General features: G+C 43.4%; 1 protein-coding gene across 4 annotated transcripts in view; it reads right to left on the reverse strand.

Moving 5' to 3' along the window:
* The window catches only part of CCND3 (cyclin D3), an 84,964-nt gene that overhangs the window by 6,932 nt on the left and 62,442 nt on the right, over positions 1-15,590 (reverse strand). For 2 of the 4 annotated variants that reach the window (XM_054569353.1, XM_054569352.1), the window contains exon 1: positions 35-440. The exons of the other annotated variants lie outside the window; for them this stretch is intronic. In XM_054569353.1, the coding sequence (XP_054425328.1) occupies positions 35-232 (198 nt within the window). In that variant the 5' untranslated portion in view covers positions 233-440. Of the gene's footprint in view, positions 1-34; positions 441-15,590 lie in introns of those variants that run through there. 4 annotated transcript variants of the gene reach the window in all.

Below are 15,590 nucleotides of genomic sequence, written 5' to 3' on the forward strand. Positions count from 1 at the left end.
CCGGCGGGGGAAGGAAGACAAGTCCAGGCGGTACCTCCAGCATCCAGTACGCCAGCATCTTCCGCATGTGCGGCTTGATCTCCCTCTGCACGCACTGGAAGTAAGAGGCGCGGGGCACGTAGCGCTCCTCCAGGCGGAGCAAGCTCTGCAGGACTCGCTGGTCCCCCAACAGCCGCGGGTCCGGCCCGGCCCGGGGCGCGTGCCGGGTGCCCTCACAGCACAGCAGCTCCATACTTGGGCAGCGCACGGGAAGGGCCGGAGTGCGGGCTCGCGAGCCAGAACGCAGGCGGCGGGCCGGAAAGCGCGGGGTGCGGGTCGGGTGCTCGTGCTGGCACTGCGCGGTGGAACCCCGGCCCGCCTGCGCCAGCGCGCGCCGCTTCCCTGACAGGCGCCCTGCCCCTCGCGACGATGTAGCAACCGTGGAATGCTCTAACGTCACACGTTCCAAGGGGCGGGGCCGCTGCGCCCCAGACGGAAAGGGCTGGCGACCGCCCCACCCCCTCCGCCCCAGCGGCCGCATTGGTTGCCTGAGCGCGGGCCTGCCGGCTTCCGGTTGCCCCGCGCTCTTCTGACCACCCTGTGGAGAGAGCTTTCTTGGAAGTGGTCCTCTTCCCCACCAACAAGCCCTCCCACCTTACTTCTCTGACATTAGTCGCCCAGGAAAGAGCTTTTCTCCAAAAGTTATTCATTCATTGGTCAAACTCTACTTCACCGTTGCTTGCTCTAGGGAATATAAAAACTAGTAAGTTCTTTGCGAACAGTTTCTGAGCACTTGATGTGCAATAACTTATTAAATCTTCACAAAACCTCAGTGACTTAGGTATTATATTTATTTTGCAGATAAGAAAACTGAAGCATACTAACAATCATTAGTCCGCGGCAGCGGTAGGATTGGGAAGCCGGCGGTCTGGCTGCAGAATCTGGCCTACACCGTTAGTACCCCATTGCTACCCATCGCTGCTGTGATCGATCCCAAAGGCCGCACCACCTGCATCTCCTAAAAGATGGTGGTTAGAAACACAGACTCTTAGGCCTAAGTCTGACCTGCGGGATCAAAATCTGCATTTCAAGAAGACCCCCGCTGATTCCTGTGCACATTCAAGTGTGAGAAGGCCTGGTCGAAATCAGCACATTACAGAAACAACAGGGCCGAAAGGCCATGGATTCAAGGCCTCATCTTGTCATTAAGTCTGTGTGGCCTTGGACAAGCCCTGAAAGTCGGCCTTAGCTTCTGTTTGAGGAAAACGTGGGCGGAGAAACTGGATCCTCTCTGAAGGAGTTTCTTGCTCAGACTCTATAAAATCTTCCAACTGCCATTTCTTCTACCTCCAAAACTTTGGGTTACTTTGTAGTTTCCCCAAAGCTGGATTCCACACGACCAAGAGGCAGACCACAGGCCTCCATTAATGCTCCCAGTGGGAGGAGGCCTTGGTGAATTCCTGCCTTTGCAGAGGTCCTCCTGAGGGAAAGGACATTAAGGAAATGAGTTACTGGGGAAATAACATTGCCAAGAAGAGGCAAGTTCTATGTGAAACACTGTCTCAATGAATTGTTCTTACTTATATAATAAATTTTACTGTAGTTCTAGTATCTTGGAAATACGCTTTTGCATTGCAGAAAACTTTGAAAATATAGATTAAGCCACACAAAAAAAAGGAAAATAATTACTTGCAATTTGACCATCCAGAGATAACCCGTTAAAATGTCAATATTTATTTTTCTAAAAGTGTTGTTTTTTTTTAAATGAGATTATTGCAAACTGTTTTTGTAAGCTTTTTTCCCCACTTAAAAAAATTATACGGTTAGCACTTTTCCATGTCATTAAATATTCTACATTATTTTTTAATGGCTACATAGTATGCCACTAAAATAAGGCATTTTATCAAACATGTACTGTTGGAAATTTGTTTCTAGTTCTTCCTTGTAAGAAACAATAGACAATAGTGTGAAATATTTTTGTGTGCACTCATGATTATTTCTAGAAGTGAATTTTTAGAAGTACAATCTCTCAATCTAAAGTTATGAAATAGTCTAAGGGTTTTTTTGAGATTTTTCAAAATTTATTTTTCAGTTATAGCTGGCATACAGTATTATATTAGTTTCAAGAATACAGCCTAGTGGTTAGACATTTATATAACTACGGAGTGAACCCTTCCATCAGTCTGTATTACCCATCCGACACCATGCATAGTTATTACTATATTATTGACTATATTCCCTGTGCTGTACTTTATATCCATGTGGTGGTTTTTATGATTGGCCATTTGTACTTCTTAATCCCTTTCACCTTTTGCCCATCCTCCCCCCAAAACTCCCTCCCATAAATATCATTCTAATTTCCCTGCTGAGAGGCTGAACCAATCTAATGAATAAACATTAGGTATCTACATTAAAAAACAAAAACAAAAAACCTTTGCTAACTGGAAAACTGAAAAGTAGTTTATTAGTAATAAAATATATATGTATTTGTTTTAAATTCAAGAGCTCTTGTTGTACCAGCATGTGTGCCATGTACCTTATCTAATCTTGTAAATCCTTTATAATCTTCCAGAATACAAATATGAATTTTTAGTTAATTAATCATAACATTGCACTCCTTCATTAAAGAGCATAACATATTTTAAGATTATAGAGAATAGATATGAAGTTATAGGGAGATAAAGATGTTGAAGTGTAAGAGGTTTTTTTGGGTACAGGAGAACTAAAAAAATGTAGCTTTTGAAATAGGTACATAACCAGAAACCAGATCTGTCCTAAGGGAAGACAGATCTTTACTCTCAGAATTATTGAGTAGCACTGTTCAGGATATAAGGTTGTTTATCTTTGATAAGAAAGTATATCACCATTTTTAAAATGTTTTTTCCAGTTTTATTGAGGTATAATTGTCATATATATCAATTGTATTAGTTTAAGGTGTACAACATGATTTAATATATTACAAAATGATTACTGCAGTAAGTTTAGTTAACATCCATTACATCATTAGTTTTTTTCTTGTCATAAGAATTTTTAAGATCTCTTTTAGCATCTTTAAAATATACAATACAAAACTGTTAACATCATCCACATGTTGTATAATATATTCCCAGGACTTATTTATCTTATAACTGGAAGTTCATATCTTTTAACCGCCTTCACCCATTTCGCCTTCTTCCAATTCCTACCTCTGACAACTACCAATATGTTTTGTCTCTCTCAGTATGGATTTTCGGATTCCACATATAAGTGAGATACAGTAGCTGCCTTTCTCTGTCTGATTTATTTCACTTAGCATAATGCCTTCAAGGTCCATTCATGTTGTTGGAAATACCGAGATTTTCTTCGTATTTGTGGCTAAAATAATGTTCAATTGTACAGATAATCCAGATTTTCTTTATGAAGAAAGCTGGTGAGATGAAAAGTAGTCTTCTAGTAATAATATTTTGATAGTTCATTAGACATTTACATTTCTTGTGAAGATAATTACCTATTTATGCCCTTTGCCCATTCTTTTATAGGGATGTTTGTTATTCTTATTGATATGTGAGTGCTCATTACATTCTTAAAAACATTTTTAAAGATTTTTGTTTATTTATTTTTAGAGAGAGGGAAAGGGAAGGAGAAAGGCATGGAGAGACACATCAGTCAGGTTGCCTCTCACATGCCCCCAACAGGGGACAAATCCACAAGGGACAAATCCACAGCCCAAGCACGTGCCCTGACCTGGAATAGAACCGGCAACCCTCCACTTTGCAGGACAACGCTCAACCTACTAAGCCATGCCAGTGAGGGCACTCATTACATTTTAAGGATATCCTTTTTTTATTTTTCCCTTTGTCATATATCTTACAAATTTTTTTAGTTCACTTTTCTTTTACTTTTGGCTCATGGAAGTTTTGTTTGTTGTTTTTTTTTAATGATTTTAGCCCTGGTCGGTGTGGCTCAGTGGATTAAGTGTTGGCCTGTGAACTGAAAGGTCGCTGGTCTGATTCCCAGTCAGGGCCCATGCCGGGTTGCAGGCCAGGTCCCCAACTGGGGGCGTGCAAGAGGCAACTAATCTATGTACCTCTCATGCATTGATGTTTCTCTCCGTCTTTTTCTCCATCCTTCCCTTCTCTCTAAAAATAAATAAATAAAATCATAAAATAAAATATAATAATAAAATGATTTTAGAGAGAAAGAAACATTGCTTTGTTGTTCCACTTATTTATGCTTTCATTCATTCATTGGTTGCCTCTTGTATGTGCCCCACCTGGGTACCCAACCTGCAACCTTGATGCATCAGGGGTGACACTCTAACCAACTGAGCTACCTGGCCAGGGCTGGTAGAGTTATTTATTTTTTAACAAATAGAAAGTTTCTATTTTCATGTAGCCTTATTTACTAATATTTTCTTTAACGATTTCTGCCTTCGAATCATGCCTTCCCCACCCTAAAATTATATAATTACTAGAAGAAAATGTGGGAAATACTTATAGATGATTTTTTTAATACTATGGAGCTCATTGAAAATGCAGATTTCTGGGCTCTGCTTCAGGGCTTTTCATTCTTTCTTTTTTAAAAAATTGTATTTATTTATTTTTAGAGAGAGGGGAAGGGAGAGAGAAAGAGAGAGAGAGAAACATCCACTGGTTGTCTCTCGCACGCTCTCAAGGGCAGGACAGCGGTGGGTGAGGGGCAGACCTGCTCTGCACTCCAAGCATGTGCCTTGCCCAGGAAACAATGGAACCAGAACTGGGGTCCTTTTGGTTTTCAGCATGATACCCAACCCACTTAGCCACACCAGTCAGGGCAGGACTTTTTATTCTTCAAGTCTGTGATGAGACTCCCAAAAGCTGCACTGTCGAGTACATACAATAAAGGATTTTTTTTCTTAAAAGTTTTTATTTTTAATGTGTAAATTGTTATCTACATTTATTCAGTATATCATATTAAGAGATGCTCTATTTATTTTTCTCCAGTTATCATCCAATATATCCCATGGCACTGATTTAATAATCTGTTCTCTATTTCATTCATGTTCCTGTTATAAGTACCCCTTGGATCTGGTTCTTGCATCTTAGACAATGCCTTGTTTTGGTCACACACAGCCAAGCACTTTCACCGAGAACTAGCCCTCTGAATTCCTGCCATTTTTGCCTAAGAAATCGGCTGATCTTCATCCAATTATCAGGGATACTGGTGCTTAATAAAGACACCAAAAGCTCATTTAGTCTGGAATAACCACTGCCTTCCACTTCTAGAGAGAACTGATCTTCCACTGCAGCAAGAGGGCTAGCAGGGAAAACTCCAATTAGAAAATAATACAGGAAGAAGAGATAGTAACAGAATCTTCTCTGCAGATCTCTAAAAGCATGCCAGGACCTCTGCTGCCCTCCCCGTCTCCTCAATCCTCTCCTCCATCGCTGGACAGCCCATTTATCCTCTGCTCAGTTTATTCATCCTTCAAGGCCCTGCTGAGATCTCATCTCCTCCAGGAAGCCCAACTAGAGCAATCCAGCTACAGGAACCAACCCTCTGGCCTCCAAACTCCTACAGACCCCATTGCACATGCCCTACATTTGGCTGGTGGTTCTGTACCTGCTCTCTTTCCCTATGTGGAGCGTAAATTCCTGTTAAGGGGCCGACAATCCACATGTACTGACATCCAACTGTGTGCCAGGCCCTGGGCAGGGTATTTAGATAAGGCACCATCTCACCCCCTAAGAATTGTTTTTGAATGGGAAAACTAAGGTATGCTGGAATTACCATATTTTGCCATGTATAATGCACTTTTTGCCCCAATTTTTGAGGGAAATATAAGGATGCACATTACACATGGGTAGTACTAATTCAGTATCTATATAAATGTTTTTAATTTTTATTTATGTTTATGCATTAAAAGTGTAACTCTAGAAAGCAATAACAATACCCATATGCAAAATAATACTGTGGAATACGATCATCAGTTTTATTTCTAAATATAAATAAATAAATAAATGATTTTAAAAAATTAGAACGAAAGATTTCTTTCCTAAAAGTTTGGGCCAAAAACATAGGTCCATATTATACACCATAAAATACGGCAAATAACTTACTAAAGGTCTATTTAACTCCTTCCAAACTATACCCTTTTAAATCCTATACTGCTCTCCTTAGGGACAGGGATGATGTCCTATATACCTGTGTCTCTTCTGCAGGACCAAGCACTGTGCTGTGACGAGCAGTGATAATAACAACCCCTAGTGGAATGCTCACTGTGTTCCAATCACTGTATATACCTGGTATATATTAAACCACCTCATTTTCACATCAACCTTATGAGAAGTATACAATTATTTCCCCACCATTTTATGGAAAGGGAAACCCCAACCCAGGGTAGTAAATAATTTGCTCAAGGTCACACCACTAGAAAGTGGTGAAGGCAGGATTCAATCACGCCAGTCTGGCTTCAGAGTCCGTGCTTTTAACCACTTCATTCTACTGCCTCCTGTGTTGTTCCATGAGCGGGTATTGATTTGTTAGACGCTGATCTCTCAAGGAAGGAACACAGAGACTGTCCAGTCCTGGAATCCAGGATGTAAACCTGCTCCCTGGGGAAGGGAGCTCCTGGTGAGCAGGGAGTTTTGAGGGACACCTGTGCCTTGCCTCTGGCTAGCACTGCCATGCCCAGAGCCACGTGAGCCATCCTAGGGCTCCAGGACCAAGGTACCTGTCAGCTACAAGCCAGCTGCCCTTTGAGGGGGCAGGTGAGCTCAACTCAGGGCCAAGACACAGGAGTTACTGGAAGGTTAGCTGATCTTCCCTGGGAACTTCAGTTACTTCCACCTCATAGGAATAGAGACGCTCCCCTTGTTTTTCATAAAGAAAGAAAGAAAGAAAAAAAAAGACAAAGCAATGACCACAGCCAATATAGGGAGGAGTTTCTGCCCAGAAGCATTAAATTGGAAAAAGGTACTCAGTAAAGTGGCAAAATAGAGGAGGGGTGGGAATGGAATGTCACAGACCAAATGAAAAGCCTCAAGGAGGCTCGGTCCAGGTAGCTCAGGTGGTTGGGGCACTGTCCTGATGTGCCAAGTTTGTGGGTCCAATCCCCAGTCGGGGCTTGGACAAGAGTCGATCAGTAAATGCACGTATGGGTGGAACAGCAGATCGATGTCGTGCCTGTTTGTCTGCTGTCTGTCTCTCTCTCTCCCTAAAATCAATAAATAAAAATTTAAAAAAGAAAGAAAGAAAAGTCCCAAGGGAGAAGAATACAATGCTTTCTTCCTACTCTTCATCATTGAAATGTCCCCATCTGAGAACTGAGAGTATAAAGAGGATGACGGGTGAGGCCCATCACCCCATGGCCTACATTCTATGGCTCAGTTACCTTCAAACGGATTGAGAAGATAGGTAGAGGCCAGGCAGCCTTGGGGCTGGGGAGATGGTCCCCTAAACAGGGAGGTGGACAAAGCTCTAGATTTGTTCCATGGTTTGTGACTTTGAGGGAGTTACTAAAACCTCTGAGTCTGTGTCCTCTTTTGTCCCGTGAGGATAACAGTCTTTACTCCACAGAGAGGTTCTGAGGACTAAACAGACAGGAAAATACCTTGCCCATGCCTGGCACACAGTAAGCATTCAAAGATGGTAGTTGCTATTGCTATCGTTGTTACTCTTATTTCGTCCCTCAAGGAGAACACTTTCTGCTATGGACATGCACCCAGAACCCCTCAGAGAAAAGCGAAAGTGTGAGCAGCAGAAGCCCTTCTCCTGGGACAGCAGCTCTAGCAAACGTAGACGATCCAGCTCCTGATGTTAAGTGCATGCTCTGGGGGTAGCAAACACTGCAGGATCCAAGACCACACCACTCTGCCACTCCATGCCCCCTGGCTGTGTGACTCTGAACAAGTTACACCACCTCCCTGTGTCCCAGTTTCTTTTTCGGAAAATGGAAATAATAGTAGTAGCTCCCCTAAAGAGTGACTGGGAGGATGAAGTAGGCACATTTGTATAAAATGCACTGCACAGTGCCTGGCATACGGTGAGCCCTTTTAAAAAGAAGTTAATTGTGATTGTGGCACTTAAAAGCACAAATTTCTTGGCATATATGGACTATTTATGGTAACAAATGTAATATATATCATGGGTATGGAGGCAGCTGGAAAATAAAAAATGCCAGGGATTACTGCTGAGGTGGAGAAGATTTGGCAAATTCAGTGCTTCAGAAAGGGCGAAGAAGACAGCGTCCAGTCAATGAAACAATCTAGTATACTGAAAGTGGTCTGATGCACACTTACTGGATTTCCTCATTTTCTGAGAATTGGAGAAACCTATATGAACACTATTTCCCCCCAACTTTTACATGGAAACATTTCAGACCTACAGGAAAGCTTCAAGAAGAGTAGTGAACACAAATATACCCTTCATCTAAATTCATATCTCAGTCTGTGTCTCCTAAGAATGAGGCCGTCTCCCACAGAACCACAAAACAATTAGAAAATTTACTCTAACACAATCCATAAAAAATCTATATACAAAGCTCCTCAACTGTCCCAATAATATCTTTTTATAGCTTTTTCCTTCTCAACCCAAGATTCAGTCAAGGATCTTGTTTGCATTGTTACTCTAACTCCTTAATCTCCTTTAATCTAAAATATTGCAGGCCTTTTAAAAAAAAGTCCATGATAATATTGATATTTTTGAAAGCCAACTATTTCATACAGTGTTCTCCAATCTGTTTTTGTCTGGTTTTCTCCTGATTTAATGAGGATTAAATAATTTCAATAGAGATATTCCATAGGTGATGTGTCTAAATGTATAGTTTATAGTGGAAAAATCAAGAATTAAACCAAGCCAAACTTAATTTTATTTTATTTGTTCTTTAAGAATTCAGGAGATACTTTAGGGTTTATAGTATTCCAGGTTACTGTTTTAAGCATTTGCTATACTTGTACAGAATTTCAACTCAGTAATCTTCCAAAGTTTTTGCTGGTCCATTCCTCAGTAAAAACAGTTTGAGCATAGTCTTCCAATATATTTGGAATACTTAATTTCTGAACTATGTCCATCCCTACTACTCTAATAGATTATGTACATTATAGGACATACTAAGGAACATTAAAGAGTAAGACAAAATTACATGGATTAAGTTGAACATTTCACATTTTTCTTCCCACTTTACAAGGGAACGTCCATACCCAGAGTTACCATTATTTGTCTATCCAGCTCCCAAGACAGGCTTCACTATGCTTTTTAAAGATTTTATTTATTTTTAGAGAGTGGGGAGGGGAGGGAGAAAAAGAGGGAGACAAACATTGATGTGAGAGAGAAACATTGCAAGCACCCCAACCGGAGACGAGGCCTGCGACCCAGGCATGTGCCCTGACTGGGCATTGAACCGGTGACATTTTGCTTTGCAGGATGGCGCCCAACTAACTGACCATGCCGGCCAGGACAGGCCTCACTGTTGATCATGAAACTCTTTCCCCCTAAGCCTGGACGGGCCTTAGAAATCTTGACACAGATGTCCAGGCAGAGCAACCAAATCAGAGCTGGCGTGTGCACTGACCTGTTTCTGTTTCACTTAAGAGGCAACTCCACACGGACATCCAACAGGCCCCCCCTAAAACTCCACTTCTCCAAAACTGAGATCCTTCTCTCCCGCAACAAACCTGCTCCTCCCACAGGCTTCCCCATATCAGAAAACAGGAACTCCACTCTTCCACTTGCTCAGACCAAAACACTTGGTGTCATCCCGGACTCCTCTCTTTCAGATCCCACATCCACTTATCAGCAGAGTGTAGAGGCTCTACTTTGAAAATGTCTCAAGAATTCACCTTCTTTTCTTCCCTTCTGCTACCTCCCCAGTCCAAATTTAATTATCCCTTGTCTTTACTGGTCTCCCACATCCAACCCATTACCCATTGATTTCATGACCAAAATACATTTCTCTATGTCCATGGCTAACCCCTGGTTGAAGCTGAATTACTCCTCACCCAGATTACAGCAGAGGCCTCCTTGGGGATGTCCCCAATCCACCCTTGCCCCGCTCCAGTCCCGTCCCAACACAGCACTTCCCAGCGGCTCTCCATTTCACTCACAGTGAGTGCCGAAGTCCTCACGATGCCCACAGGCCCTGTATGATTTGCACCCTCCCATCCCCACTTCCTACTGCTCCCTCTCACTTGCTCCGCCCTGGCCACACTGGTCTCCTGGTTGATCCTGGAACATACCAACTGTACATGTCCCCTTCGCACCGGATGTTCCATCTGCCTGGAATGTTCTGCCCTGGATATCCACATGACCGCTCCTTCACTTCCTTCCAGTTGTAAAGCAAGTTTCAATCCTCAGACATTTTCTCCTGGCCATCCTGCTCCAACCCTGATTCTTCTTCCTTGGCCCTCTGATTGGTTTATCTTTCTGCTTACCACTAATCACTAACATACAATATGCTTTACTCGTATGTTCTGTTTACAGTTTGTCAGCTCTCTCACTATCCCAGCAGAAAACAGAATGGTGCCTGGTTCACAGTATGTGATCAAAAAGTCTTGTTTGAATGAATCAACGAAGCAAACTGGATGACAGAAAAACACCAGCATGAGACACACCATTAATGGCAACTGACTAGTGGCGAGGGAGCAGGTGGGGAGGGGTGTCTTCCAAAGCCAGGAGGTGCTGCTTGGCTCCAGCCTTTTGCTGCACCGTGGGAATGAGTGTTGCTCTAATTCCCTTTGTTTCCAAGGCACACGTAATGCTCTTGGGACTGGATCTGAGGGGTGGGGAACAGTTTGTAATCTCTACAGCATAAGTTGCTTGTGAAAAGAAACCTCAGGTACTGGCCTGAACCTGTCAAGTCTCCTCCTTTTCATAAAATCAGAATACAACCTATATATTTACACAATTGCTTTTTCTCCCTCTTTCTGGCTGCCTGCATTCTGAATAAATGAGGTTTTCCTGTCCTATTATTCTGTTTGAGATTCCTGCTCCACAGCTACGGGTGAGGTGAGCCCCCGAACCTCAGATGTGGATGGGTGACTTGCTACAGCTAAACTAACCTGGCAAAGAAAGCTCTGTCTCTGGGCCCTCAGCGGGGAAGCAAGGAAGCCAGCACTTGTCATTCTAGGCACAAGACAGCCCTGGCATCGGTTTAGCATCATGATTAAGTGAGCTCTGGAGTCAGGTTGATGCCTTGCTCTGCCATTTGCCAGCTGTGTGATCCTCAATAAGTTCCTTAACTTCTCTCCTAGGCTTCTCATCTGCAAAATGAGCACTTACCTCACAGAGCAGTTGCAAGGATCAATATGAGAAAAGCACCTACCACCACACCAGGCTCATTGTGAGTGCTCAATATAGGGAGCTCCCAGGCCTCAGCAGGCTTTAGGATGCTGGACACGAGTCAGAGATGAGAAGCCTCTATTTTAAGAACTTCCAGCCTGAAGTGGATGACTATGATGATCCTACATCATGGAGAAATCCTGAGATGTCATTAAGACAGTAGGCTTTCACTTGCAACACCCACCAGAGGTAGGCAGGGGGGTTATGTGTGACGGGAAGGGTGGGCTGCATTGGGAGTGGTAGGGGTTGGTGGTCCTGATCACCAGAATTCCACAAGAAAGCCTCTGATGAAGTGGGGCTCTAGGTGCTCCGAGAATAAGTGGGGCGTCAGAAGGCAGGAGCAGGAAGGGGGCACCCAGAGAAAGTTCAGGCAGGGAGTGGTGTGTCCCAACTGTGGGGGCAACTGCCCACGGTAACACACCAGAGACTTTTAGGTGGCAGTGATAAGAGATTACGCTTGCTAAGCACCTTCTCTTAGCCAGGCCCTGAGAGCTTTACCGATTTGCTGGACACGATGTAAGTGCTATTATTACCCTCCTATTACAGATGGAAACAGAGACACTGGGAAACTAAGCATTGCCCAATGCCAGGCACCTAGCAAGTGGCTGCCTCAGTTGGGTCTCCCCAGAAGCAGACTCTGAGACAAAAATTCAAGTGAAGTAAACTGACCTGGGAGGTGATTCCAGGAAGCACCCAAGAGTGGGGAAATGAGACGGAAAGGAAGGAAGCCAGCAAAGAGTACATTGTTGAGAAAGTTACCGCTGCGGGCAAATGGAGCTCAGTCCTGTTCCGGAGCTCTAGGAGGCCATGAAGAGTGCAAGTCTCTGCCTCGGAGTAACTGCACCCCCAGGCGCAGGGAGCAGGGGCACCTGTCCACCGTTCCGATGGCCAGGGACTGAGGGCTGCTGGGGAGGGAGGAAGGGGCCTGCAGTTAATCACCCAGAACTTCCAGCTTTCCTGCGGGAGAGCACAATGGACTCTGGTAGCCAGGACAAGGCATCAGGCAGAGTCAAAGTGCTGGCACTTGGCTGGTGCGCTGTGGAAGGGTGAGCACCACGGGCACCCGGCGGGGGGCCAGCTGCAGGTGCTACACTGGCAGAGCTGGGATTTGAACCCGGTCAGGAGCCAGCACCCGAGTTCTAAGCCCAAATAAATATTTTAAACAGTTTTATGCTCATTTTTAAGTTAAGTTGCGTGTGTGTGCCCCAGAACAACAAACTTTGGACTTTATCAGGTTTTCTTTCAAAATAAATTTATTGAACGAAAAACTGAACTTTAAAAACATTAAGTAAACAACAGCAGAGGAGGCACATGGATGTGGCAGTTGTGAGGGTGATGTGTAAATGACAATTGGGAATTCATGGAAGAGGAATGAAAGAACAGAACTTTGAAGACCTCAACATGAATCCCAATCTGGCTCTGTCCCAATTACATACATAAATCGGGCCAGCACTTCAGCTTGGGGAGCCTGTTTCCCCATCTAGAAAAAGAGGACAACAAGAGCCCAAACTGCTCAGAGACCACCCTCTGAGCATCTCCTCTGAGACCAGATGAGATAATGCACAAGGTAAAAAGCACAAAGTAAATCACGGAGTGCTCAGCAAACCTAAGGCATCACTTGGAGGAACCCCAGGGAGAGCCAGGAGGGTAGGCTCCTACTCTGCCTCTCTCTTTGTGTGACCCAAAGAGCTCCCACCATCACCACCTCAACTCCTGCCTTGCAAACAACCCGGACTTGTTGCAGTATCAGATGGTTTTGTGAGTCCTGACACTACCTTGTCTCAGAGGTTGAATCTAAATTACTCCAAACCAAATCCTAACCATTTCACAGCTCGTTTAGGAATGGGCACTTGCCATATTCTGGCGAGTAAGATGTGAGGTCGGTCTGCTAAGGGGCTTCAAAAAATGGAGGGCAAGAGAAAAGCAGATTCATTTCTGCCTTATGTGAGAATGGAGTTAAGATATGCTAATGTTTATTGTATGCCTACTATGTACCAAGCACTATTCTAAAAGTTAGACTAAAAATATCCAATTCATTTAATCCATACAGTATTAAACTTTTGAGGTAATCCATACAATATTAAACATGTGACAGACAGCAATTTACCCACCATCATGCAGCTACAGGATGAGGAATCAGGTTTGGCTGCAGAACCCACACTCTCAGCCTCTGTGCAGCGATGCCTGCAGCCGCTGCAGCCGTGCTGCACTGATGTGAAAAGGAGCTGACGCCTGAGAATGGCACCGTAAGGTCAGAACCGATTTCTCTCCCTGATGAATGTTGTTGATCTGCTGCTGAATTAACCGACCCTGGAACCACCTACCTCTGGACTCTTTGTAATGTATGAGAGAGTACATTTTCCTTACTGTTTAAGCTACTTTCACTCCCCAATAAGAGTTCCTTTCTCTACTCTCACCCACATAATGGAAAAGTCTTCAGTAGCAAACAGGCAGAGAGTTCTGCCAGACATTTAAGAAAGAAGTAATTTCAATGTTAAGCAAACTCTTTCAGAGAACATAAAAAGAGGGTTCACTTCTCAGCTCACTTTTAGTGTAACTTCGATTCCAAACCCAACAAGAGCAGTCTGAGAAAAGAAAATTACCCTTATGAACATGAATGCAAAACCTTAGCAAGGTATTAGCAAACTGATTCCAGCAATATATAAAAAGGGTTATATGTTAAGGTTATGTTGACTTTATATTAAAAACCGCATTGTCAGTTTATTAATTTGGAAAAAATCAATATAATTCATCACATCAGGAGATTCAAGGGAAGAAAATCATGATTCCATCAACGGATGCCAAAATATATTTTTGATAAAATTCAAAAGCTATTCACAATAAGAAAAAACTTAGCAAAGTAGGGATGGGTAGGAACTTCCTTAGTCTTATACACGGCACCTACTAAAAACCTACAGCAAACATCTTCTTTAGTAGCTGATACATAGACAGATACATAGGCATAACTTCCAGGGCTGCGAAAGACCAAGAGGATCCTCCTCCATCGTCAACCTGACTAGTCCATGAGCGAGGCCACCTATTCCCAATGTTTTCAAGGTATACCGTCATCTTACCACCTCTTTTAATTTATACATTTTTATGAATAGCACTGTCTTTCTGCTGAGTCCTCAGATTTTAAGCTCTGGTGCCATCTTGGATTTCTTCCTTTCTCTGGTTTCATATACCCAATCAGTTATCTGGCCCAACAAAACCACTGGCTGAAGCTCACTTAGATCTTATTCTTTCATTTCTCCAGCAGGCTGTTAGCTCATTTCTCAAAATTTGCCACAAAGTAAACCCTTTACAGCAGAGAAGAAAGTATCCCTCTGAGGAATCTAGTAGCATAATCTAAAATTGCCCTCTGTAAACCTGAAATTTATTTGAAGTCTAATATTCTGCCTTAGAAACGTATACACATTTAGGATTCTGGTCCACAATATAGCCATAATTGTCATAAAGACAAGACTATATTTACTTTAAATTACTTATGGTTAAGGAAAATTAAACTTCATGAAAGCCATATGTAACATGAGACTGGCAGGAGTTTCAACCCTCTTTTGAAAGTCTGGGCCTGAAGAAGAAAAAAAAAGAGAGAAAGAGGCTGGGCCTACAAGACTATTGCAAAAGCCTGACTGAGAGCCTCGCAGTCTTCACAGCGCTTCCAGATAGATCCAGATCAATGGCGCAGGGCCATCAGATTAATCTCTCACAGACACCCCTTTCATCTCCAGTCCAAGGACCTACTTATCAGGTCAAACTTAAAGTCAGCCTGGCTGGCTTTTAAAGTTCTCCTTCAAGAGGCCCCGGCTATCTTATCCAATTTTATCTCAGCTGGAGCTCTCCAGCCCACCCCACGGCCTTATCACCCACCACTGGCATCCTGGTCCTTGCTCAAAATCCAGCTCCTTCCTTCGAGCCCTAGCTCCTCGCCCAACAGGGTTGTGTTAATAGCATTGGTGATCAGGGACATTTAAAGCCAGATGAAGGATCAACTGGCCCAGAGAAGGGGGCTGACTCGCCCAAGGGCACACAACCAGTTAATGATTGTTTTAAACCAGTCTCATTGTTTCCTGTCAATAAATCCTATTTTCCCCCAAAAGATTGGAAACTCCTGGGGATAGGTACCACACCTTCTTATTCCCAAATGTGGTCAAGCTGCTGCAGAAGGTACTCTGCATAAAGACGTGCTTTGGTCCCAGACTCAGACTCCCTGCTCCTGCAATTCTCAGGCTTGGAAGGTCTTTCCTCCACCTTTTGTTAGCCATTCACACTTACAAAATCCAGTTTAAGATCCTCTAATTGTAGGTTATTTCATT

This window comes from Pteronotus mesoamericanus, unplaced genomic scaffold, assembly GCF_021234165.1.
Source record: "Pteronotus mesoamericanus isolate MK-2021 breed Mesoamerican mustached bat unplaced genomic scaffold, CSHL_Meso_final contig_20, whole genome shotgun sequence".
Classification (NCBI taxonomy): Eukaryota; Metazoa; Chordata; class Mammalia; order Chiroptera; family Mormoopidae; genus Pteronotus; species Pteronotus mesoamericanus.